We start from the raw sequence: 25,748 nt of genomic DNA, 5'->3' as shown, positions 1-25,748 counted from the left end.
ACACCACTGATTCTAATGAAAAAGGTCTGCAGAAGAGGGTCCCATTATGTGTTCTGTATTTAATCCTGGTTGAGGTGTGTTACTAAAGGGCATCCTCCATTCCTGTAATTTGAACAGGATCATAGTTAAGTTTGCAGCTAAGATTTGTATTTAAACGTCAATGATTTGCCTTTGTTTTGATTCACACCTACTAGATAGGATGAGCCAAATCGTTCTTTTTGACAGCAGCAAATATTTTGAATGTATCATCTTCCCTTTTCCACAAGCAGGATTCCCAGGTGGTAGCCCACACATAAAATATGAAAAAACCTTGAATGTCTGACCAGAAGATTTCTTGTTAGGTTTCCTCTGTTTTCAGTGCACAGCCTGCTCTTCTGTTTTCACAGAGAAAAGCAGAGGGGAAATTTTTGCACATCGATGAACACGGAGTTTGCAGCTGGGGCCTGATCCAAAGCCCAGGTTAATGGGTGTGTCATCTTCTGTTTCAGCTCCAGTGACAGTGGGAGTCAATCTGTATAGTTGACTGGTCTCAAAACACATCACCGTGTTCAAAAAGGGGATTACATGGAGATTATCTGGATTTTTAGAATCTCTCGCCTGATTTGCAATCAAACCATTTTGTTAGAGGAGCCTCAGAAGAATTTTCAGTGTTTTTTATCTATGTTCCTTGTATGTTTTACTGTACCACTCAAACCCTAGGGTGAGAAAGGTGTGATCTGAAGAGATAAGTTATCTTTACTGGTGGATTACAGGGTTCAATGAGCCTAATCGTTTGATTTGCAGACCTGTGGGTCTCAGGTGAGCTGAATCTCCCTAGGAAATGAGCCACAGTACGTCCTTCTCAAAGCAGACGTAAGTGTGGGGTCAGGTACAAGCCTCTGCTAACATTCAAATCTTTCCATTTGTGACCTGACTTGAAAAAAAAAAGCTCAGGTAATGCCTCTTTAAATTAATATAAGTTCTGGGGGAACACACATGTTCCTACGGGTAAAGGTAGTACATGCTTCTTGTGCAGTGTGGGTTGAGGTGTGTCACTGATAGGTCTTCTCAGACCCTTTTTGCCTCACACTCTATTTTCGTTATCTTGCCTCCTAGCACTGTCAGAAATACAAAAAAATAAAATATACAAGGAGGGATAAAATAAACTGCAAAGCTGCACTGAGTCCTGCCTGTCTGTAATCCCCACTTCCATGTCTAAAGATATCATTCATGCTAATACTGTTTGCTGGAAGGACTGTTTCTCCAAGATAACATTTTTGCACAGTGAAATATGCATGGCTCTTCGATGGCTCAGCTTGAGTGGGATCACCTTTCAGTTTCTAGACAGTGTTATTTTTTTTCACTTTTTTTTTTTTTTTTCCAGCACAGCACAAGGAACACAACACTACCCCAACCAATGCATTTCATTTTATGATGCATCTGTCCTCAAAACCATACATGGATATTAAATCCACTGACTCTACAGAGAAGTGCTGCAGAGATTTTATTTCTTGTAAAATAGGCTAGTATGGTTAAAGTCTCCACCTTTGCTGGGTGCTAGCAGGAATATTTTACAACTGTGCTAAACTGAGTTTTGGATGGCATCTCTGCTGCAACTGTCGGGTTTTTCTGGCACAGAAGAGTTTCAATGAAAACTGTGTAGAAATCCCCACCCGTGACTTAAGCCCCTTCCATAACTTTCACCTTCTTATGAAGGCAGCGAGAAGTCTGGACAAGTGGTTATTCTCAGAGACTCCTCTGATGTGCTCTCCCTGATTCGTCCCCGGATGGAGTCTGCGATTTACACAGATGAGCTTTGCACCTGAATGCTCACTGATGTGTACTGGAGGAAAGATTCTCACTTCCCCCCCGGCCCCTGTTTCGACCGTCAGCCTCATCCTCACCCCCATCTCTTTTCAATACTTAACGAACCTGGTCTCCTGTGTTTTCTCTTCTCTTTATTTCATGTCACCGGGGCTGAGTGACTGCTGAAGATGAGAGGGGATGAGGAGTGTGAAAAGGGAAGCTTCTGCCTTTGGTCTGAGCCTGACAGGGAATGATGAAAACCACATGGGCTATGAAAAAGTCCAGTCCAACCTTCTGTTTACCGAGCTCCCTAGAAACGTCAACATCTGTCACCAAGTTACCCCTAAAAGGGGCACCCCCTTGCTACAGGACGCCGATGGCAGCTCCTATCCCTCTTCCCCCAGCACGAACTGGAACAGAGGGGTGCTGACAGAGGGAAAGGGAGGTTATCTAGGATTCGGTGATGGCTGTATTAATCGACAAAGGAGATCAGAAGCGATACCCCTGGCTCGGCGCTGCGATGCCACCTCAGGTGCGGCCAGCCAGCCCGCAGGGTAGGGGAATCGCCAGGGCACCCGCGACCTGAGCTCGGTTTTTGCCCTCACTGCAACCGGGGGCCCTAAGGAGGGACGCACTGGACTGGGTGCGGAGGAACGAGGCCGCGGGGCACGGCGACCCTGTCGCCCCACCGGGCGAGGCGCGGAGAGGCACGGAGCGGCCCGGCGGCCGCAGCCCCGCGTCGTCGTTATTGCAATGCACACAACGAATTTTCCCCGTATTAGTCATTTCTCGAAAATCAAACCCGAAGACAGCTGCGAATGCAATCGATCCCTACAAAATGCGTTAGCGAAGTGTTCAATCAAAGTAGATATTTCCTTGGATTTTTTTTTTTTTTTTTTTAATAATCGATAGCATATTGCGCGCTTTTTTTTTTTTTCAGGCGGCGAGTGGCCCGCTGAGTTACAGCCCCGCGTGCGTTAGAATTAGAAAATGTATAAATACTTATGCGCAAAGCCAAGCGTCTCGGATGCAAAGAGCAAGCGCTGCGCAGAACAGGGGAGACGGGCAGGCACTGGGACAGGGCGAGCGGCTCCCCCGGCTCCCGACCGCTCGGACATTTCCTACACGTGCTGCTCCCTGAGCCCCTGTATTTTCCTAATCCCTCCGCTTCCCGCTGGCTACACCACATTTTAGACCGATGCGAACATAGGCAAGAGTTTGTGGCTGAGACTGGCTTCTCGTCATCTCGCCGTCCCCCATTTGGGCTTGTATTTAGTTTGGGGTTTTTTGTTTTGTTTTGTTTTTTCTTTTTGTTAGTTTTACTTTCCTGAACGGAGATAATTTTGCAGCACCTTGAGGTTTTTATTTATAAACTGAGCATCCGAAAAAGTAATGAACTGTCTAATGGTTTCATAGTAATCGAAGTTGATCATTATTCGGCCACATTTTTGTAAGAATCAATAGTCCAGTTTTGACTTTACGAGATATACATTTTAAAGGAAAATAAATCGGAAAGCCAAAAAAGTTGTAAAAGTCATGGCTGAAACATTCTCCGCGTGGAACAAATGCTTAAAATATGTCACTACCCTATAAAAAATCACGCATAAGCTTTTTTCCACGCCAATTTCTGCTCATATTACTGAAATGTGTAATCCCTTTGAAGTTGTGTGGCAAAGAGGACTCATCGTATGATCAAAATCAACAAAGTTTGCCCCCAAACTCAAGCACAAGAAAAGACTTATTTTCCCTAGAGCTCCCATTGATTTCAATAGTCTTTCTGAGCCTGAAATAGGAGTAACTGTGACCTGTAATATTTTATGACACATAAACCATAAAAGAATAATGTTAACAGCTAATGTCGGCCAAGCAGGGTGCCTGGGGGAGAAAAGGAATGTTTGCCTTGGAAAAGGAGAAAGGGAAGAAGGAGAGACAAAGAGAGAAAAAATGAGAAAAAGAAAGAAAGAAGGAAAGAAAAAAAAAGTATTTTAAAATATATATGTACTATATTGCTATTTTTTCAGATAGTATTTATTTTATTATTTCTGTATTCCCTCTGTCGTTACCAATTTACTGTGATCGCACAGAGGTAAGTGCTAAGGAAAACGGGGTGAGGGGCTGTGGAAATCTATCTCCTAAGCTTAGACAGAAAATATTCTGAAACTATTCTTCTCTCCCCCCAAAAATTAAAGACCCCCTTGTTCCCGCGTGGAGTGCCCCACCGTGTCCAGGCGGGGAGCGGCCTCCCCCGGGCGTTCTTGCCAGCGCGGCGCTGCCGTCCAGGCTCTCCCGCGGGCGGACCCAAGGCCAGACCTGGGTTGGCGCATCCCCGGGACCCGGCCGGGAGCTCATCGCCTTCCGTGCCCAGGGTCCCCAGCGATGCCTGGGTGGGAGGGGGTAGTTCCTGAGAAGCAATTTACCGGTGAAAACTCACTCGAGTCTATAGCCCAAACGTGAGCTGCCATTAAAGAGGTGCTAATAAATCCCTACTAAGCATGCATTTATGCAGTGATTACGTGAACTTTGGCCTTTGAAGAGTCCCTGTGATTAGCAACGACGTCCGTCGCGTTATGCCCAGATTTCTCTCCACTCTTCTCCCACAGAGGATGGAAAAGAGACTACAGCCCCGCGGTTCCTCCAAATGCTGGGCGCGTCTCCAACAGCCTCCCGCCAACCCCCATCACCGCCAGGGAGAAAGCAAGCCCCAAGCATCCCTCCCTTTGCCCCCGAATTCCCCCCTTGAAAACACAGGATCTCTTTACGGGAGGGTTTGTTTCCCGCACCCCCAGTGCCTCTCGCCGGGGGTACCCGCCTTTACGCCGGCGTCGGCTGCAGCGAGGGAGCGGGGGAGGTGCTGGGGTTTTGCTGTCACCGCAAAACAGTGGAAAGCGGTTAAGATTTAGTAAAAACTGCTGGGCAAAAATGAGAGGAAAAGTTACCGCTGGCGAGGAGACAGCGAGAGGGAGAGTAATTGTTGCCTTTACTAAGGCTGTGAGATTAACCACTGGGACTTATTCTAAAGTGACCCATCACCGAATTCATTTCTGCTTGAACTTTCGGTGAACCTGAGATTAAAGAGGGGACAGCAGCTAAGCAGTTTGTTGTTAGCTGCCTTTTCAACAGCCCTTTCAGACTGAGTAAATATTGATCGGTTTCAATCTGCTTGCCCCAGAGGAAAACACCAAAGCATCTCAATAGGCTCCGAAAGTTAACTTTAAAGGTGAACAGCAGAAATGGCATTACGCATGATAAGAAGATGCTAAACTCCGTTTGACATTCGGACATCGTTTTGGTTGGGTTTTTTTGGCAGGGAGTTTTTTCTTCATTTTTCCCCTTGGAGGCTCTAGAGGGGAAAATCAATTTTTTTTTTTTTTTCAAGTGTAAAAACAAAATTATTCCTACGACCTGAAAGGGAAATAAGTGTCTCCATTAGACCAAAACACACTGTGATATTTTTTAGCGATATTTTTGTGGTAGAAACTCTAAGGTAGAGATTTTCGTCCCTCTTCCCCACACTCTGTGACTCGAAAGACTGATCATATCGAAATACAAATAACACTAACAAAACAAGCCAAAATCGAGAGGTTTGGGGTGTCTTTGCCTGAAATCGATCAGGACTGCGAAATAAAAAAGATAACTCGGAGTCTGGTCTTCGAAGGGGACGGGATTCTTTGCCCACGAATTGCTCACCGCAGGTTGACTCACTGACAAGTGTCTTGTCTCTCACATTTAGACTATAATTTATGGCCTCTCTTTATAACGCATTAAGTCAACACCGGGGGAGCCGGGTTGCAGATCCGGATTCCGGCAATGTTTAGATCCAGATTTCGATATTGAAATGCCCTCATTGGCATGCAAATGCCATCTTAACACATCTAAGCCTCTGGAAGAAGGCCATCTGTTTTACTTTGTGGTTTTACGCTAATAAACAAAAGGTAAGCTATATGCAGGCGGGGAAATGAAAGAAATAGTGGCATCGGCGGGAGCCTTTGGAGACAGCTCTGCTCCCTTGCAGATAGCTCGGCTCTTGATATGGCCGCCGCGCCTTGCAAATCACTCGTGTGTCTCTTTTGACACACGAGTGAAGAAAAAATCGTTGACTCTCTGCGGGTCCGGCAAAGCCGAGCCTGCGTGGGCAGTCCGGCCCCGGGAGAAGCCCGGGAGCGCTCCCACCCAGCTGGCCTGGGTGAACGAAGTGTTACGAATGTTTACGCTGAAATTCAAGAGGCAGCAGTGACTTGAGACACCCCGCGTCCAGCTGAGCATGTCTCTGCTTCGTCCTGACACCCGGTTTCTTCGACACACTTTCCCCCCACCCCGGCTCCCTGTTCATTTGACACCTTTTGCAGATCGTATTATATTTATCTGCGATAATTTGCTTTTCTTTTTCCCCCGGGGAGCACGTTGCCAACCACCTGGAGCCATCTCCCACCTTGGCACCCATCAGCCGCCGAGGGTGGCAGCCTGAGGGGGAAGGGAGGACAGAAGAATAAGACGGACCAACTTCGTCCTCGGGCTAATTAAATGTGCAGCCCTTGGCTAGGGGCCTGTGTTGTGAGGAAAGACTGGCTGAAGACAGTTTCTGCTTTTGAAGCGTTCTCTGTTTATGTAAGTGTCAGCATCCATCCCGAGGTGAAAAGGTTAGCACTTGACCCAGGAAGTTCTCGTGTTTGTGCTTCAGAAATAGATCGGGATCATAAATTCCTTTCAGTTACAGAGGAGAGATAGGAGGGCCTTATATTTTCTAAAAATATTATTGTTTGACCATAGGAAAGGAAGAAGTTTTGTTTTATGAATCAAAGCTGGACAGACAGAGCTCTGACCCTGGGGGGAAAAAAAAAAAAATAGAACGCATGAGAAGTAACATTGGGAGACTCTTCCTCCCTTTTCCCCTTGGAAAGCAGTAGAAAATAAGAGAAACCAAACTGCTGAGCCCAGCCGTGACTCAGCGCTGACGTCACGCAGCGGTAGGCAGACGAGGGCTACCTGAAAGTGGAATATGTTTATTATAGACATTATAAGGACCCGTAAATCCTGCCCTGGGTCCCATCTCCAGCGGAATCCCAGAGCCTTTCATGATTGTACAGAAAATCAGGAGGACATTTCGCTCACACACAACAGCTGATAGAACTCAGTGTACCTGCAGTACAGTAAAGCACGGTGCGTCATGCAATGGTCCAGACACCAACCACAGAAATTATACATTCATTTGGCCATTCATCACATTCACGAGTAGGTTGAAAAGACATCGAGCCTAAAGGAAGGTTAATATGAAAATAAGAAGACGTGAGGTCTTTTGGACTGTTATAACCTTCAGTGGAATATAATCCAGCACAGTCTTCGGAGAAGCGGGGAAGGTAGATAAGGAAGGGAGGGGGGCAAGCACACCGGGTAAGTTTACAAAACCTAGTGCAATTGAAGCCTTGTTTGTCACACTTAAAGAATAATGCTACTTTTTGAGGTATCTGCTTGAGCTTAAGACATTTACTTGATACGGTCGTCGGCTTTACCAATATAAAAGTGGATCCAGTTTGGCGAATGCACTCACCCTGCTTAACCTGATAATCGAAACGTCATTTCTAGAAAAATCTGTAAAAAGATAAATCTCTCAGACAAAGTATTTACAAGCATCAAACTCATAGACACGAACAAAGAATACATTAAATTAAGGGGATGAAAGTCCTAGAAGTCGTGTAAACACTTGCAATAGTGCATTTCTTCGTGAGGCTATGTACCCTAGATAACCTGTCTTTTGCTCAGGGCAATTCGGAGGAGCGTCCTTACAGAGGAGGAAGGAGACCCTTAGGTGTTTGCCAACACAGCTCCTCCAGCAGAAAGGGCTGGGGAGGCGAAAGAAAATGTCTTGGTTCCGAAGCGCCAGGCCCCGGCGGGTGGGAGGCGAACGGGTGGCAGAGCTGGCACCCCCGGGACAGGGCGACGGCGGGGTGGGGGGGCGGGGCGGCGCGCCGGGACCTCTCGGGGAGACCGACCGACCGACCGAGGGACCGACATAACCATGGTGAACGAACGCGAGCCGCCCTGTGGCGATTAGGCCAGCCGTCGGGGCCACCGGGTCTCAGTTGGAGGCAGCGAGCGTGTCCGAGGCGGAGGAGGCGGGTGAGGCGCTGCAGGGCGACGAGCAGGACTTCTCCGAGGAGTCCTCCGCCTTCTCCTCACAGCCCGTGGGGGTGGCGGGGGAGATGGGCAGCAGCCCCTCTTTCTCCCGTTTCTTTTGCTTCATCCGCCGGTTCTGGAACCAGATCTTTACCTGCGTCTCGTTGAGCTGGAGGGAGGCGGCGATTTCCACCCGCCTGGCCCTGGTCAGGTATTTGTTGAAATGAAACTCCTTCTCCAGCTCAGTGAGCTGCTTGGTGGTGAAGTTAGTTCTGACGGTGTTGGGCTGCCCCACGAAGCCGTACTCGCCAGCCTTGCCTGCGAGGGGACATGCAACAGTAAGTAAGCGCAAATGATTTATAGGAGACGTAATCAATATGTCCACACCGCCTAAGCGATAGGGAGCAAGAACTTCTTAGGATAAGAGGGAAGCCCCGGCAGGGTGAGTGATGGAGTGTGAGGTGCTAAACTGGAGTCAGCCTCTAGTGTCAGAGGAAACTTGATAAGTGGTTTATGAATTACAAGAAATATGACCACTAGAGAGGCGGAGAGGGGGAGTCAGGAATAAGCGGTGCTGGCTTCCAGCTCCACGGGCAGACGGCCGCGGCTGCTCTCAGAGGTGCGGGCCCCCCTACCTGCCCAGCGCCCCGCGGGGCACCGCGCCGCTTTCCTGCACCCACGGCAGAGAGAGAGAGAGGAGCAGACCCCTGCCCGGCCCTCCCGTCGGCCACTGACCTGTTTTGGGTGGGTTTCTTTTCACTTTCATCCAGTCGAAGGTTTGTGCCGGCGGCGAGGTCTCGGTGGAAGGGGAGCGGACGTTTTCCCGGTGGCCGGCATGAAGGGGAGACAGGGCATGGTTGTAGGTGCCCAGGGGCAGACTCTGCTGCTCCTGCCCGTAGGGGGGAGGCACGTACTGAGTGGGACCTCCCGTGTAGCCCTGGTGCGGATGAGGGTGCTGCGCAGCGACGGAGGAGGAGATGCTCCCGGAGTACACGGCGGGGGTGCAGGGGGGAAAGCCACCGCCCAGCTCCGCGTCCTGCCCGAGGGGGTAGGGGCCGTACGCCGGTCCGAAGCCCTGGGCGCCGTAGGTCGGGCCACAGCCGGGGTGCGCGTAGGAAACCCCCAGGCCGCCGTGGTGCTGGTAGGCGGCGGCCTGGGCCGGGGGGTGGTGGTGGTGGCTGTGGGGGCTGATGGGCACCCCGCGGCCCGCGAGGAAGCGGTCCTCCCCGCTGCAGCTGCCGGCGCTGACGGCGCAGGGCTGGAAAGTTGTAATCCCGTGGTCAGGGTGGTAGGCGCGGGCGGCGCAGCCCCCCGCCTCGCCGCCGAGGACGGGGTACTCGAGGAAGGAGCTCATCCTCGCCGCGTCCCTCTGTCACGCCGCCACCGGGTCTTCAGCGTCCGGCGGGGCCGCGCCAACTTTCCCACTTCCTCCATGGGGCCGGCAGGAAAATGACACGAAGGTACAGACAGCGGGCAGGCACGTGGGGGGCGGCAGCCAATGGCTGCGGCGCCTGCGGGACTTTCCCGGCTCCTACCGCTGATAGATCGCCACGCCGGGGGCATTTAAACGCCGAGCGCTCCGACGGCGCGGCACGGCACGGCGCGGCACCGCGGGGCAGGGCGGTGGCGCCCCGGGGGGGCTGGGGGGGCCGGGCCGGGCTGTCGCTCCGCCGCCACTGCCGCCGAGGTCCCGCCCGCCGGCTGAGAGGGGAAGGCAGGAGAGACCCGGCGGCTGCACCCGGCCCGCGGAACTCACCGGCCGTCCCCTCCAGGGTGAGTGCTGCTGCAATGAGGTGCACCGGCGCTTCTCCTGCGGTCGGCGCTGTCAGGCCGGCGCTGGGCACCTCCACCGCCCACCATCCACTGGCTGTGGCCGCGGGAGGGCGGCTGGATTCGCGGCATGGGGCAGGGGTTGAGGGGCAGGGCAGAGGGAGCAGCGCTGAGAGCATCAGCCCTGGGGATGTAGATGAGGATGAGACCCTGGATGCGGTCGGGGACTGCTATGGGAACGGGGATGGACATAGGGACGGGGATGAGAATACGGTGGATGATAGGGACGGGGATGAAGATAAGGCGAATGATTGAGACTGGGAACGAGGATATGGATGTGGGTGGGGACGGAGATGGGACAGGGACGGTGATGGGGATGGGACCGAGGAATCTCACTGCTCCTGCCCCGTCGCAGTCCCAGCGCGACGCGACACCAAGAGTTAAAGGGGCTTGTCCAGCCACATCACCAGGCGGCCGCGGACATTAGCATGGAAATGAGCCGCTTTTGGGACTGACGGCCATTGTGTTCTCCCAGGCCCGCATCCCTGCTCCCCCCGCACCTCCGCCGGGCTCACCCTCGCCAGCCCGGGACTGCGATAGAGGAGGAGGAGCCGGGGACAGGGGGATGGATGATGGGGCGGGGGCCCGCGGACTCCGCAGCCCATCTGCTGGGTTCCCGCGGCGCCGCTGCCGCCCGCCCTGGGATCGGGCAGGGGGAAGGCTGCCCGGGATGCCGCGGGTCGCAGCGCTGACGCGCGTGGAGGCGGCCCGGGGCACGGGCAGAGGAACGGCGGGAGGCGTAGGGCCCACGCCCCAGCCCCTTTGTCCCTGCGCTCCGCCACCCGGGCCAGCAGTGGCGGGAGATGGCAGATGGCCAGTGGCAGAGGCGGCCTCAGGACCCTTGGGAACCGCGCTGAGCATCGGCTCAGACCTGCCCCTCCCCAACTCCACTGGAAAAAAAAAGGGACCGTGAATAGAGAATGAGGGAGGACAGTGGGATATGATTGCGACCTCATATTCGATTTACGTATGCGGAAAAGGAAAGGGGAGGTAAAGGTCGTGAATCCGTCCGTCCCAGGGCACCCAGCCGCCTGCAGGGAGAGAGAATGATACCCACACAGTTGAAAGAGACATCCCGCAAAACGTTAACCTCAGGGATAGATAGATAGATAGATAGATAGATAGATAGATAGATAGATAGATAGATAGATAGACAGACAGACGGATGGAAAGTTCAGCCTCTTGCCATCGGCCCTAGGAGGGGCTGCCCCTCAGTTTTTGCAGGTGCGTTTCCAGCCGGCTCCTACGTCTACCACACTCGATTATTGCTTGTTTTGAAATCCAAAAGGCTCTTCAACCCCTCACCTCTTCCTGCTCACGAGCACACACATCCTCAAGCTCCTCCCTCCCATATGAACTACAACATCCTCTCCTAGGTGCAAATCTCTGCTACTGCTATTAGGTCAGCCCTTTTCCCATGCCACCTCCCTGGTCCTTCTACTGCCAGCCAAAACCGAAGGACTGTTCTCTCCACGACGACTCTCTCCGTATGCCCCGAGTATATATATACATATTTGTTCTGATTTACTACGCAGGAACGGATGGTTAAGGGCTCTCTGGAAAGGTTCTGTTTCTTAAACTCCAGGGGGGTGGGGCGGGGTGGAGGACACGAGTAACAGCACTCCAGAGACATTTATGGCATTATACTGCACCAATTTTGGCTAGGGTTAAGGCTGTAAACACATTTATTTCATTCTTGTAAACCAGTTGTCATAAATACTGCATAAGGCAGAGGAAAAAGGCAGATTGCTGGAACTGTTTACTAATAAAAGGGTTGGCATCTTTTCAGTGGTTTTTCAGGCAGCTAAGAAAAAAATGTGTATTTTGCTATAAATAGATCCGGTTTACCCTTAAATTCCGCCGAATCACATGCACCTCTCTTACAGTCTCCAGCATCCTGAAATCTTTTCTTCTCTCCTTTCGTGTCCATTGTCTCTTTTGTTGCATTGTCTCTCTGGTGGGGCTTTGGGCGCTTGCTGCCTGTGCTGTGTGTGGGGGCAACAACACGAGAAGGTCCGGAGCAGTGGGGAGACCCCCCTCCGCGTCCCGGAGATGGGGAGCTGCCGCCCCTTCCTTCTGCTCTCAGGCCGGCCCGGCCCCTCTGCAACTCCGCTCCCCGTTTCCTGCCCTGGGACAGGGGCCGAGGGGCCGATCCCGGCGCTTTAGTCTTTTCCATGGGAGTGTGCCCCTGCTGTGGCCCCAGGGCTCATCGAGAGACTCGAAGGCGACTCCTACTCGCTGAGTCCCCCCATTTCTTGAAAAGGATTTTTCGATAAGTTTACATCTTGTAGTGGGGTTTTTTTTGTTTGTTTTTTAAGCTCTGCCAGCATCCAGAAATCCGAGCACAAGAGAAACCCCAACCCGTATGTGCACGTTGCAGTCCAATTTAACCCAGTGGCAGAGGAGTTAAAATGCCGGTGAGGCTGCTCGCTTTCCGCAGGGACAGGGTTGGAGAGAAGGAGACGAAGCAGGGCCGAGGTTTCGCCGCATCCGCAGCTCAGCCAAGCTGTTGTTTTAAGAGAGCAATAAAAATGAATTATGACTAAACGCCTTCTCACTTAATAGTTTTAGACGGGGATCCCCAGCCCCGGCAAATACGTAAGAGGATTTTTATTTGTGCATGTGTTCCTGCAATTGATCTCTTTGATGACATTCTCATTCATAGAAAGAGTTTGATTTATGACTTTCGGAAGAATTGCGTTCAACCCTTCCAGCTATAACCCACGCATCCCAGCTCCACAACGTGTTGCAGGGCTGGGAGACAACACCCCTCGCATGGCCGGACAGCAGAACGCCGGCCACAAATCCCCGCTCCAGCCCTACTCGCCTGTGCGGTGAAACCACACGCTCACACACACACACGCACACAGGCAGCCGCGATCGCACTCCCCCGGGATCCCCTGGCCCCGGAGCGGCAGAGCCTCGCTGGCATCTGTTGCTCGGTTTTAGCTCACTCTACGCTTTGGGGTCCGGCAACGCCCGCTAGCCCTATGGCAGGCAATTTGGTGGAGATTTCTGAAGGCACATCCTTCTGTCTCCAGCAGAAAGCGGGGAGCCCCGAGGAAACTGTAGCTTTAAAGTCAGAGTTTCCCCTTTTCGTTATCAGTCCTTCGTCCGCAAGAAGGTTTAAGCAGAAAAATATCTTCGGCTGTGTCCTTGCACCACCCCTCAAAAGGAACGAGTGAAGGGGCCGATTCCTCCCTAAATGCTTCTCGCCCCCTCACCCCACCCCCACCCCCCGTGTTTGTGCCACCCTTTTGATTTTACAGGCACTAACTTCTCCATTTCCTCTCCTTCTAGGGCTGATTTCCTGGACCGATCAGCACGTGAGAAGCAACCAAGCGCATTTTCTGTGAGCTCTGGTATTTTTTAAGATACGCTTGCTGAAACAGCCTGCTGGCTGCTAAACTGCTTTCTAGAAAAAACGGGATTATTTCCCGAAAAAAAAACACCTTTCATGTATGTAACAGGCTAGTTTCTGCAGGAGACGCTTATCCTGCTGAGCCTCTCTTACATTTTCCCTGTAACAGAGAAAGTGCTCGTTCATGCTTTTGTTACAGCTCGGCATATCCAAGCTTTGTACCCTCACAGAGATAAGATGCTACATTTGTACATTAAAAGGAAGAGATCTCCATCAAAGTTACGAATGGTTTTAGTTTGTTTGGTTTGGTTTTTGCCTCCTTGTGAATACCCTTGCAATAAAGAATTCGAACGTGTTTTCCTCTCTAATAAACGTCCTAAATTACCAAAAAGGGAGAGGTCATAGTCAGAATGTTGGATTTTGATTATTAGTAAATTAAGAGTAGAAAGGATGGGGAGAAATACCCGGCGTGTTATCAGTCTTGAAAGAAGAGAGAAAGAAAGAGGGAGAAAGATAAAGAAAAAAGAGAAAGCTCCTTGTAGCAAACAAGAATTTATTCTACCAAAAATATTTATGACAACGCATCCTAATGCAATACAAAAATAAAAAGAAAGTGAAGATACAATTCCTATATGATCACTTTCTTACAGACCTCATATATTGCTTTTATAGAAGGACCTAGAATGTGGCTAGGTTAAAATTGAACACAACTAAAACTTTGTAAGAAACGGCAAATGGCACAGCTGAGGGAGGTTATAAACAGAAAATACTGACCCGGAAAAGGGGGGGGGGGGGAAATCACAGGAAAAATTAAGAAGAACAAGGAAGAGAAAGCAGGACCCTTGGAGGGGCCGTCTTTAATTTCTCAGTAATTTAGATGCTGCAAGTCAATTGTGGTGAGTGTGTCTGTAAAAAAGTCAAAACTGTCAGCAGAAATATCTACGGGACTGTCCAGAGATCCTGGCAAACTGGGGGAAACTGCATCTGAAAGCTGTAGACAGGAATCTGTGGAGAAAACGTTAAAGTCCTGTAAAGAAGGGACATTTAGGGCCTCAGGACTGTCATTGTTCAGGCCAGCTGCACAGTTCTGGGCCATTGTTGAGAGGCAGTTTTGAACAGTGGGTGACTGATGTTGAAAATGTTTCAGATTTTTCTCATTGCTCGTTAAAGGCGAAACGGGGAAAGTTTGGGACTCGCCATTGTGCGCATTCTGTGCCTGCTGCTGGGAGAGGGCATTCTGCTGGAAAGCGTAGCCTTCCCGCTCCAAGAGAGCGCCGGAGACGTTGCTGAGGGCTTGCTCGAAGAGGGAATTCTCCTCCTCCTCCTCCTCCTCCGCCGCTTTCTCGGGGTCCTCGAGGTGCTTAAATTTCCCGTCGCTGTTTTGGTTCTCCTTGCACTGGGTCTGTCTCTTGTGCTTCATCCTCCTGTTCTGGAACCAAACTTTGACTTGTCTCTCAGTTAGATCCAGCAAGGCTGCAATCTCAACCCTCCTTGGTCTACAGAGGTACTTGTTGAAATGAAATTCTTTCTCTAGCTCCAAAAGCTGGGTGTTGGTGTAAGCCGTCCTCAGCCGCCTAGATCCACCGCTACCACTATCGGGGATTTCAAGGGGGTCTGTTAAAAAAGAAAAAAAGAAAAAGAAAAAAACCACCACCACACGCACACACACCCAAAAGCACCACCGCCAGAACAGCGAAAAGAAAAACACACGCACGCACACACAAAATAGATAAATGCACGGATTGAATTTCAGCACCCGAGCACATCGCATCCCGGGGGGAGGGAGTGCTCTCTCTGCACGTACGTGTCTATATCTATATGTCCATATAGCATAAAATAGCAACTGCAACAAAATGGCCGCCTTTGGATGCAGTAAACCCATTGTGTTGCACTGCTGAGCGCCCGGTGCTGTGTGCCCCTTGGCCACCTCCGCAAAATTACTGCCTGCAGCTCCCCAACCTCCCCACACCAGAGCAAACTTTATATTAGCCATACCGCAATTTATAATTAATGCATCAGCTGCTTAGCTGAGCGGGAGCAATCTATCACTCTTCATTACTGTCAAATATCCTAACTCTAGGACGGCGAGACAAGAGAGGTCAGCTCCAACTCAAATAAATCATCCCGCATTAAGCAAGTTTGGGGAAAGTTTGGGTTTCCAGAGAACCCGGCCAGCTCCGTCCTCCCCGCCCGCCCGCCCCTTCGCCTCGTCCCCCCACGAAGCCGGGGGGATGCGGGGAGCCAAAAAAGCGGCCCGGCGGGGCCGGCGGCAAGTCTTTGGACTGACCTTTGTGGCTGAGGCAGGCAGGTCCAGCGGCTGAGGCGGAGGCCGAGGCGGGCGGCAGCGCGGATCGCTTGGACGCCTTTTTCTCTTTCATCCAGGGGTACTCCGGGGGCGGCGGGGCTCCGGCGGGGGCCGGGCTGCCGCTGCGGCCGCGGGGGCTCGCCTTGGGGCGACCGCCGCCGCTGTGGCGAGGGTGGCTGCCGGGGTTCAGGCTGGGGATGGTCTGCTCGAAAGGAGGAGGAATCAGTGTCGAGTGTGAAAGCGTCGAGTTCTTGATTGATGAACTTTGAAATGTATCACCGACAGGGGGAAAAGATGTCAGGCACTCAGCAAGCGATGGCTGGCTATTGATAAAACCGATCTCTCGCTCAAATGCGAAATTCATGGCCTTCAACTGGCAGCCCCCGCGGAGAAAAAGTTCCCTCGGATTCAGGGGGCTCGGGGGGGGAAGGCCCAGGAAAAAGGAGAGAGAGCAGAAAAAAATATAGCATAGAAGATCGCTGGTGGGGTGTTTTTTTTCTAATTCACTGATTACAGCCGTATGGGGACCGTGCTACTATTAAACTATTGAATTCATGGAGACAAGGTTGAAATTGGACCGAATTGGCTGTCACATGATTGCCTCTGCCCAATGACAATTTGGGCTTTAATCAAAAGAAGCCACTGTCTGTTTGATTGATCCAAAAAAGTCGGGAAGGAACGCCTCATTGGGGGCCAGAAAGGCTTTATTTACACTTTTTTTTTTAAAGAGGGAAATGATATCTCCAGTATCTATCCCCTTGGCGTCCTAATCTGAAATGATTGGGGGTGGAGGGGAGGGTGCGTGTGCGTGGATATGTTTGTGTGAGAGGCTGAGAGTGTGTGTGTGTGCGAGCGCGTGTGAGTGTGTGTGTGTGTGGCTGCTTGTCCTGCAGCCTGCTGCCTCCCTCGCCTCCACCCGCACACTCTTCTCTCATTGTTTGGGACTGTCAGGAAAACGCTTTGCACCTCACAAATCATTTAAGCACCTCAATCTGACGCCTTGAGTCATTAACAAAGTAATCCATTAATCTTCAAAGTTTTGACACCGGCAGGCCCCCGCATAAGAAGTTGCATCCAGGCAGGAGTCTGAAGCAGAGGGTCTCGATTTTTTCCTAGGGAATAGCACTTCCTCCAAAACTAGTTTCTCGTTCCCGACTCAGCCTCGATGAGCTGCCTTTGCTTTCGTGGTGGTTTGTTTAATTTATTCTTTATTTTTTCCTTTTTTTCTTTCCTTTTTTCATTTTGTCAATTTTTTTTTTTTGGTCCTTTTTTGTTTCTCTCCTTTTTTTTTTTTTTTTTTTTTTTTGGTGACTGCCGGGTGTACAGTACGGAGAACAACTGGCCGCCGGTGCCGAGCCATTGTTTAACAGGATCTTCCTCAGCAACCTTGCTTCTAGGGGAAGAGTCACATATACAGCAGCCCTTGTGCTTCATGACTTCCCTCTCCAGTTGGCTTCCCGGGATTGGACCGTAAAACATAACCCTAGGAGTACCTCTCTGGGCGAGCCAAATCGCGAGGCTGCAAATGCATCTGGCTGTTGCCTCTTTAAAAAAAAAAAAAAAAATCCTGTGCCTTAGCTTGCAAACGATACTCCCGTCTGCTGGCATAATTTGCTTAATAACCGTAGTAGGCTGGGTCTGGTGAGTATTTTCGATTACCAGGAAATATATGGGCTGGTAGCGGGTTTGTTTTCACGGGGCCAGGCAGAGCGAAAATGCTGGGGGTTGTGACTTGAGAAACGGTACTCGCCTCCGATGCTTGGGTCTCGCCGCCGCCGTGTCCAGTCGCCCCTGCTAGGTGGAGGCAAGTCCCGAATTTTGATGCTCTGGGCACAATTTTCCAACCAGACCGAGGCGAGCGGGAGAGCGATGACAATGATGACCACAATCACCAGCCTGATGAGTCCTATGGTCACAGCCGCCCCGGGCAGCCCGGACTGGGTTTGCCTTCCCGCGGAACTCGGGGTGTCCGGCGGGGTGGGGTGCGCCGGGAGGCCGGGGGAGAAGGCGCTTCCGAGCCGCTTTGCGCGTCCTCGAGGAGCCAGGGACCATCGTCAGCGAGATGCGGTGCCGCCTCGCTTTATTTTCGGAGTTGCCAAAAAGGGGTTGGCAAGCGTTTTCGCAATTAAAAAAAAAAAAAAAAAAAGAAAAAAAAGGAAAAAAAAAGGAAGAAGAAAGAGGCGGGGGGCGGAGGGGAAGAGAACAAGACCCCAAGTACTCAGCGGATCAGTCTGCGCCCAGACTGCACGAAGTGCATTTAAAAAATCGGTTTTAAGTTAATGCACCCACAAGATGTAGCATATCTGCGAAAGCATTGGAGAGAGGGGGAGGGGAGGGGCTGGAAGGCTTTAAATGGGCTTTTTGGTGGTTGCTTGTTTAAATAAAATATAGAACGAGACTTGTCATTTAATCCCTCAAAAGGCATGCCTTACAAATATCGATGCTGTTGGAAAATGCAAGGGGTTTAATTTTCTTGCTTTTAGTCCAAACAAAGCTCTGGTGGTGTCTGTGCGCGATCAATCTTGGCCGCCAAAAGGTTTGACAGCTACTGGCCCTTAAGAACACATTTAAATCTTCTTGCTCTTTCCAAGATCAAATGTGGCCGAGAAAAGAGGCAGAGCAAGAAACGCAAGTAAACAAGGAAAAAAGCTGCTTTTTAAATATACTGGCAGAGGACTGGGCTGCTTGTGGGAAAAGTCCGGTTTTAATTTGCTTTTCAGTGCCTACCTTGGGGTCGGGCTTTTCTTTTTCTTTTATTTAAGTTTTTTTTCCTCCCTCTGGAAAATATTGGGATTAACAGCAGGATGACAAATAATAAAGAGAGAGGTTTGGACTTTAACCAGGCTTTGTGAGTAAAACCTGTGTGGGTGTCTCTATTCTGCACATTTGTTTCTTGTGGTCAGTCTAATACAAAAACCACCTGGAACAAAACCTTTGGAGAGGGGATGCGACATTCTTGGGCAAATCAAGTACTTCTGCCTCCAGAAGGTTCTTTTAATCAGGCGAATCTTAAATGCAAAAATACAGATTCTTATTTGCAACCTCAGGCTCCAAAGAAGGGTTGAGTACGGTTTCTGGAAAGAAGGGGGCAAAATCGCCACTGTTTTTCTTCCTATGCAATTGGAGGGGGATGAAACGCAAAATTCCTTCTTTTTGAACATTTTCTTAAATCTAATTCGTGGTGCTAAAGTAAGAATCACGGACTGTACAGTTACCTTTTGTTGTATCTAACCTAAACGGTCCGAGGGGTGGGAGGCCGGCTTGAATTTTATACCGGCGCTTATTTGAAACGAACAATGTCTTGCAATGTTGCAAAAACGCTTCCTTCGCCTACAAAATAATTATCAGTCGTTGGTCTGTATTGGGTAATAATCAGATTTCAATGAAAAATATCAGGCTACATAACCTTTCCTTCCACGGTTACATATCTGTATATATAATAAACAGCACGATATAAATATATTTGCAGTCCCTTTCTTTGACTGAGCATGCTTTATCTATTTATGCAGAAAAGCTTTATATAGATTCATGGATGCATGTCAATGTTTCAGCATCAGGCAAGGATGGTTCTGGGAACAAGATAAAGCCCAAAGATTAATAATATTTCAGCATGAGACCAAAATGGCGACATTTTTTTCTGTGCTCTAAAAGATACAGACGGTGAACAGCGTGCGTTATTATCTACACGGCATAGGAATATGTCTTTATAAACGTGCAGGAGTATATTTTACCTAGTCTATTAAGGTCCATTTTGATTTATCGTTCAAGTTTCAATCTAAAAATTATGGACATTTAATCTGAAAGGAAGAAAAATCGGATTTAAGCACACGCTTGTGGGTTTCTGCCTTCCACCTCGAGTCCATTCGGCCCGGAGACGCCCGCGGGTGCCCGTTTGGGGCCGGGACAGTAGCCCTTTTGCAGTACCGTGTGCCGCCCATCCTCGCCCCCCACCTCCCCCCCGCAATACACACACTCACACACATACACACCTCCGCTGGAAGAAAGGGAGAGCAAGGCTCCCCTCCCCCACAGCATCAGCCTGCGGTGGGAAGGGAAGGCGGCTCAGCAAAAATTAAACAACCATAATAATAATAATAATAATAATAATAATAATAATAATAATAATAATAATAATAATAATAATAATAATAATAATAATAATAATAATAATAATAATAATAATTCAACTTTCTGAAGGAAAAGAGAGAAGACGGTGGCGGGGGTGGCGGGTAGAAGGAGCCATGTCCGGAGGCAGCAGCAATGCTCGGCCTCCACCCCCTAGCCGAATTTGAGGTTTGGTCGGGGGCCTGCTCTGCCCCGCTTGCTCCCAAAAGCCGGCGGGGCTCAGCAGCCGCCCACCGCCCGATTCCCTCCTCCCTCAGCCGGCCAGCCCGGGGAGGAGGCGGCCCCTCCGCGCCCGGGCCCGCACCCACGCGAGGCTTTATCCTGAGCTCTGCTCCCATGTGCTTCCCACACCGACGCTCGTACGCGCAAACACACACACACACACATACACACCCCGCTCCAGCTGGCCTGCCCGGGAGGCAGGGGACGCTCCCCGTGCTGCTCCGCGGCCGCTACCCCACTGCTCCGCGGAGAGGGGGAAGGGGGCGATCCACGCCCGCCTGCCCTCCGCGCCGGGTGGGCACTGCGCAGCGGGCGCAGGCGGGGGCGGCCGCCGCAGGCCTCAAAACCCTACTGGGGAAACAAAAAAAAAAAACAACAAAAAAAATCAATCCCCCTCCCTGCCTATGAAATGCTGAAAAGGCGTCCCGGGACCCTCGGGTGAGCTAGTGGATCCTCGTTTGAGTTTACAGACGAGTTCCTAACTCCCCACGTCATTAAGGGCTCTCCCTTACTTTGTGCTGCAAAGAACATGTTCTTAACTCTTTATTATTCAGAATAAAAACTTTATTTTTTTTTTTTCCAGAACATGAGCAGCAAGGAATGTATAACTTTCAAAACAAATCTAGCCTTTTCAGCTTCACACGCTTCCCTCCTGGCTGGATGTTACGAGCATAAAGTATTCAAGCTGTGATCTTTTTCCCAGATTTTATTGCATCGTCATTATCATCATAATCATTATCACCATTTTTATAAAAGGAGTTATAGTTTCCTTTCAAATGGTATTTCCTATGCGTGCCAATATGCCATCTAACACATGGCTAGGTAAATACCTCCTGAATATTCAGGGTACAGATTTTTTTATATATATATAAATATGAACAAATGGGGATAAATAAAATTTTAAACACTTAGATTATTCAATGTTTGCAAAAAAAAAATAAATAAATCTGAATGTTCACCAGCATACACACGTTGAAAGACTTACACGTATTAATAATTGTCCAGGAAGTCCCTGTCCAAGCGCTTTTGATGTCTTTCTCGCTATTTAAAAGAAGTGCAATAAAAAAAATTGCTTCCCCGTAGGATCAATCATGTACGAACAAATTCACATTAAAGAATTCCTTTTATAGAAAATTTGTTCATATACCCTGTTTTGATAAAAGTGTAGAAGGTAAAATATAAAGCCTCTGCACACTCCCAAAGTGAGACACAAGGCTACAGTTCAAGAAGATAAATATCTACTAGTGAAACTATAGAGCAATTCAAGCAACAAATATTGCTACGTCACATAAACTAGAAAACGCTTTTACCAAAGGAAACAAACCAAAACGAACATAAGAAACAAGAAGGGGAGGGGCGGGCATATGGGGGAGGAGGAGACAGAGAAGGGAAGGGTTGAGTACTTTCCAAAAGTTGGGGGCTTGGTGTTCCACTTAGTGACCCCTGTCTCTTACAGATGGGTGAGTTTGGGCGCTTCCTGAATTCTTCCCTGAGAAGGATGGTGAGTGGTAAGGTCTGTGTATGTTGGGTGCGCATCGCAAGGTCCATGGTGGTGATTGTTGGCCATTGGCCCAGCCCCGCTGTAGTCCATGTTGGCAGAGGGAGGATGAGGAAGATGAGTTAGACCAAAGATGGAAGGCCCAGAACTGGTCATGGTCTCCACGTAGTTGCCCCCTACGTAGACGGGGCTTCCCTGTATATGTGGATTCCCATAACCGTTGCCTTGAAGAGGATGAGTATCATATTCAGGTGTCACAGCTGCTGTCCCCGTGTATCTTTTTTGAGGAGGTGGGCAATTATTAAGAGGAGCAGTATACGATGCAGGGATGCCATAGGTGTTTTGATGAGGCTTGTTAAATGGTGGAGGCGACTGAGGCTCATAGGGGACACTGTTTACTAAAGAATGCATAGAGTTTAGATACCCCCCAGCAGCTGGAGGAACAGGACTTCTGCTTGGGGATTGTCCTCCTGAAGAGGTCATCATGCCCTTGCCCTTTTGATCTTTTTTGTATTTCATTCTGCGATTCTGAAACCAGATTTTGATCTGTCTTTCTGTGAGATTGAGCAAATTAGCCATCTCTACCCTTCGTGGCCTGCAAAGATACCTATTGAAGTGGAACTCCTTTTCCAGTTCTACCAGCTGGGCACTTGTGTAAGCTGTACGGGCTCGCTTAGAGGAGGCTTGCCCCGGAGGGCTTTTATCACCAGCACAACTCTCACCTATGTAAATCACACAAAGAACACAATCAGCATGGTGAACTCAGACACGGCAGCCAGAGACAACAACCAACAATGCCAGCACCTGGAGAGCCCAGCTCTCAGACATAAGATGGATGCCCACATGCGCAATGAGTACTCCCCCATGGCATGAGGCCTCAATAGACTCCTTCACCTCATCAGTGTCACTATATGACCATATTTGCTTCCTTTAAGAACAACAGTATGCAGTGTATCTTGAGCTTTGCATAAAGGAGTAAGAAAGTTTCAGGGAAACACAGCGTGGTTTAGAAACTCTGAAGGTGAACCTATGGCTTTGCTAACATAGCTGGATCAGGGTCTTCAAGAACTAGCTGTTCTCCATTGCTGTTAAGACCTGCAGCCCTCTTTTTCTGAAAACCCTGGCATACACACATCAGCTAGAAATGCCTGAGGGTTAGGTATCTATATGTAACATTGCAATATATAAACACAAAATTGATGGTATAGTGTTTCTATCACATCTAACTTATAGCATAAACATGGTAGTGATTGGGACGTGTAACATACATAATCAAATAGGGTGGCTAGACTCACATATAGATATACAGACATTTAAATGTCACTGGTTTTTAATAAAATAAATAGATTATATGTAAGGCTGTAAACAGCAATGTTACCAGAGCTCTAAGAAGCAGACTAGCAAGGACATTCACTAAAGTTTTGGACTCTACTTCCAAGGTACGTTTAAGCATAAAAGAGGAAGAGGTTAATATAAGCACAACTCCTGGGCATTTGAGCTAGCACTAGTGTTATTGATTTGGGTTTCCTTGAGCAATAAAAGTGTAAATGCACACTTCCATCTCTCAAATAATATTTTATGGGCTGAAGTTTATGGCACTCCAGAATGATTTTTGTTTACCAGGCTTGTAACTTTGCCAATCAGCTTGTTAAAAGAAGAAGAGGCTCTGACTGCATGCAGGGCATTGATCCTGCCTGCTTGTGATTATGAGCTATTTTATTCCTGTTACACTTCAGCAGAGATAGGTCACTGTCTTATTAATCTAACAGCACCATGCCAACAAAGTACTCAGGACAGGCCTCTGACTTAAGGCCTGGGCTGCTCCACACTGATATCATTTACTGGCGAGGGGATTACCTAGGATATGTGATAGATGCAGGAAGGCACGAGTGGTTTGGGCACAAGTGGTTTAACCACTAGGATTCAAAATCTCTTTGGACCCATCCTGCAAGACTGGGAAAGTTTTGCAGGGGGTGATTTTTTTCTGAGCTCCCCTTTCAAGCAGCGGAAACTCCTTTCCAAATTGAACCCAGAGAGGAAAAGAGCCCATTCCCTCCCTTCACATCCCAAAATAAAGGTGGGCAGGGTTACAGACGCATGGTCAGCCCAGGGGTACTCAGGGAGAAGGGGAAAAATGTTTCATACCTGAACTGGAACTGCTGTTTTTCTGCTTTGTGTTTTGCCGAGACTCTTTCATCCATGGGAATATCTGTTTGGACATGGTGGGTGAGTTAAGAGCAGGGCTCTTGGTGGAGTTGCCTGGGGCAGGGTTACTGCTAGCATTTTGAGATGGTGAGGCAGAAGATGGAGCTGGAGGTTGCGCCTGCTGGGCTGGAGGTGGCTGTGGTGGGGCCTGTGGGTCGGCAAGACCGGGGGGCTGGAGAGGCTGGGTTGGGAGGGTCCTCATGCAACTCTCACTGATGTCATTGGCCTTGTGGTGGGACACGGAGCTGCCAGGGGACTGGAGGGAGCAAGCAGGGCGGTGGTACTCAGTTTCCACAAGTGATGAAGATGGAGGATATTGCTGCTGACTCGCATTATAAGTGAAACCATTTGCTCCTTGGTAGGGGTAGGCACCATAGATTGCAGAGCTGTCGTAGTAGGTCGCTTTTTGCATTTCGTTGTTTCCCAATATTTATTTCGCAAACTGACAGGGTCTTGACACCCTTGGAGAATAACATTGGCACCCCTCTGTCACGTGGCACTCTTCCTCCAATGGCCTCTCCGGGCAGACCTGGGGTGTGGGGAGAGCAGAGCAGGGTGAAGAAATGGTACAAATCCATCTTACTTTCAATAGCTAAGTGACATGAAAGCCATAAAAGAAAAAGTGGTCAGCAATATTTAGCAGCACGACTTGGCCTCAGGCACAGAGCGTTTTGATATAAAAGCTGCCTGGATTTACCGGCAGCTACAAATATGTGCTTTGCTACACCGGGATAGTGGCTTTCTAGGGTTTTTTATTTATTTATTCTTAAGACACAGAGCAGGGCACCACACGGCATGGGGGTTGATCATTTATCACCGAGAGGCTGTTTTAATACCAGTCTCTGAGATGAGGGTGATCGAGGAATCGGTAATGCAAAGGGGCTGGGCTTTTCCTTCATTCTAGCTCGAGGATCAAACCCTCTCGTGTAACCGGTGTCGTTTTATTTTTAGCTTTTCTCTCCAGATTACAGTTCTCCATACAACTTCAAAGACATACATGAGATTGTTCCTGTCTACGTGTGGCAGGGGGCAGGAGCGAAGTGGAAAGGTTTCCTAGCCTGGGATATTTACACACCCCGATCCCAAGTGGTGGATTTGGGCTTGTCTATGAAATGCTCGATAAGAAAATAAACAAAGCCAGCGCCTTTTTCCCTCCGTGCTCGCACACCACCCCGAGCCGACCTGGTCACGCACCCCGACAGCAGCAGTTTCTGCCCGGGCGAGCCCCGGTCGCCGCCCGCTGCGGCTCCCGCTCGGTTCCGCAGCGCGGCGGGGGCCTCCCCACGCAGCCCCCGCGCCCACCTCCCACCCGTGAGAGGGACTGGAGCCTCCACTGCGCCCAGTTCGGCACGAAGCCCCTCCAGCGAGGCCGGCAGGGGCAAGCTGGGCGCTTTGGCGGCTGTTGGTTCGGTTTCTTTCGACAGTTACTCGCAAGACGCTAACTTTTCGTGGAATCAGCCAGATCCTACCTGTTAAAACATGATGGATTGGAGGAAAAAAACACACCAGGAACCTGAAAAACCAGCGTTCATCTCCATGACCACGGCTTGAACTTTCCTTCCAACTTAGTGATAATAGGTTCTGTCTTGGAAACTGCTATGTAATTTGATGTATGAGGGTCACTTGGCTGGGGAGAGGTTGGACACAAACCCAGAGAATGCTTCTCCTGTCCTGGCGAATCCCTTTCTCCACACCCCTATCCCCCCTTTCTATCCCCAGTCCTTCTTTCTTTATGTTGTTTTGTTGTGGTGGTGATGTTGGGTTTTGGTTTTGTTTTTCCAGATTAAAGTCTACTGGTTACCTGCCTGAAAATAACCAGCTAAAGAATCGCCCACATTAATGGCAGAAGAGACCTGTGCACGATCTCCAATACAGGAGCTCTCACATTGTTCTCAGAAATCAAAGTGTGTTACCTACCGTCCCCCCACCCCCTTGCTGACAAGCCACGTATTTTCGGATCAGAAGAGATCTCGTTTCTTTTGCCACTTTCCTTGTGCTTAACCAGCTGGATATTTCCCCCCTCAAACATCTAACGAGGACAAATGCTTAGGGGCGAAAAGTCTTACACAACACACGCACCAAACGAGCTCATTCTATGCCTTTCAAGTTATACAAGTTCTTAGAAAACAGTATTCCCTTTGTTAGATCGTAACAAAACGAAGGTAACACACCTACAGCAGGGCGACTACCCTGTTATTGCACTAATCAAGCTCTTTGAATATTATTACGCTAATAAACCGATGGAGATCTGAGGCGCGCACACGATTTCCAGTTCCTTGCCTCTCTTGATGCTATCAAGGCCTGGT

General features: G+C 49.6%; 3 protein-coding genes and 1 long non-coding RNA gene across 12 annotated transcripts in view; 1 reads left to right on the top strand and 3 right to left on the bottom strand.

Annotated features, from left to right (window-relative positions):
• Positions 1-6,789: 6,789 nt before the first annotated feature.
• Positions 6,790-9,415, bottom strand: HOXA1 (homeobox A1). The gene is made up of 2 exons (XM_065831216.2): positions 8,632-9,415; positions 6,790-8,214 (listed from the first exon to the last, which is right to left on the bottom strand). Exons 1-2 carry the CDS (start codon positions 9,248-9,250, stop codon positions 7,859-7,861), a joined length of 975 nt encoding a protein of 324 aa, XP_065687288.1. The 5' UTR covers positions 9,251-9,415; the 3' UTR covers positions 6,790-7,858.
• Positions 9,416-9,509: 94 nt separating this feature from the next.
• On the top strand, positions 9,510-13,369 carry LOC139827271 (uncharacterized). The gene is made up of 2 exons (XR_011737721.1): positions 9,510-9,669; positions 13,027-13,369. It is a non-coding gene; the product is annotated as an uncharacterized lncRNA (long non-coding RNA).
• A 251-nt stretch (positions 13,370-13,620) lies between these two features.
• HOXA2 (homeobox A2) lies at positions 13,621-19,552 on the bottom strand. Its single transcript, XM_065830737.2, has 2 exons — positions 15,375-19,552; positions 13,621-14,701 (listed from the first exon to the last, which is right to left on the bottom strand). The coding sequence occupies exons 1-2, from the start codon at positions 15,754-15,756 to the stop codon at positions 13,953-13,955; spliced, it is 1,131 nt and encodes a 376-aa protein (XP_065686809.1). The 5' UTR covers positions 15,757-19,552; the 3' UTR covers positions 13,621-13,952.
• Positions 19,553-20,429: 877 nt separating this feature from the next.
• HOXA3 (homeobox A3) overlaps positions 20,430-25,748 on the bottom strand; it is a 44,582-nt gene continuing 39,263 nt past the window's right edge. For all 9 annotated transcript variants that reach the window (XM_071805007.1, XM_071805009.1, XM_071805008.1 and 6 more), the window contains 2 exons: positions 23,383-23,971; positions 20,430-21,959 (listed from right to left, as the gene is read on the bottom strand). In XM_071805007.1, the coding sequence (XP_071661108.1) occupies positions 21,190-21,959; positions 23,383-23,854 (1,242 nt within the window). In that variant the 5' untranslated portion in view covers positions 23,855-23,971 and the 3' untranslated portion in view covers positions 20,430-21,189. The remainder of the gene's footprint in view (positions 21,960-23,382; positions 23,972-25,748) is intronic.

The sequence above is a fragment of the Patagioenas fasciata genome, chromosome 2 (genome assembly GCF_037038585.1).
Source record: "Patagioenas fasciata isolate bPatFas1 chromosome 2, bPatFas1.hap1, whole genome shotgun sequence".
Taxonomy (NCBI): domain Eukaryota; kingdom Metazoa; phylum Chordata; class Aves; order Columbiformes; family Columbidae; genus Patagioenas; species Patagioenas fasciata.
Note: the sequence above shows the minus strand (reverse complement) of the source record. Positions and strands in the feature narration are given on the sequence as shown.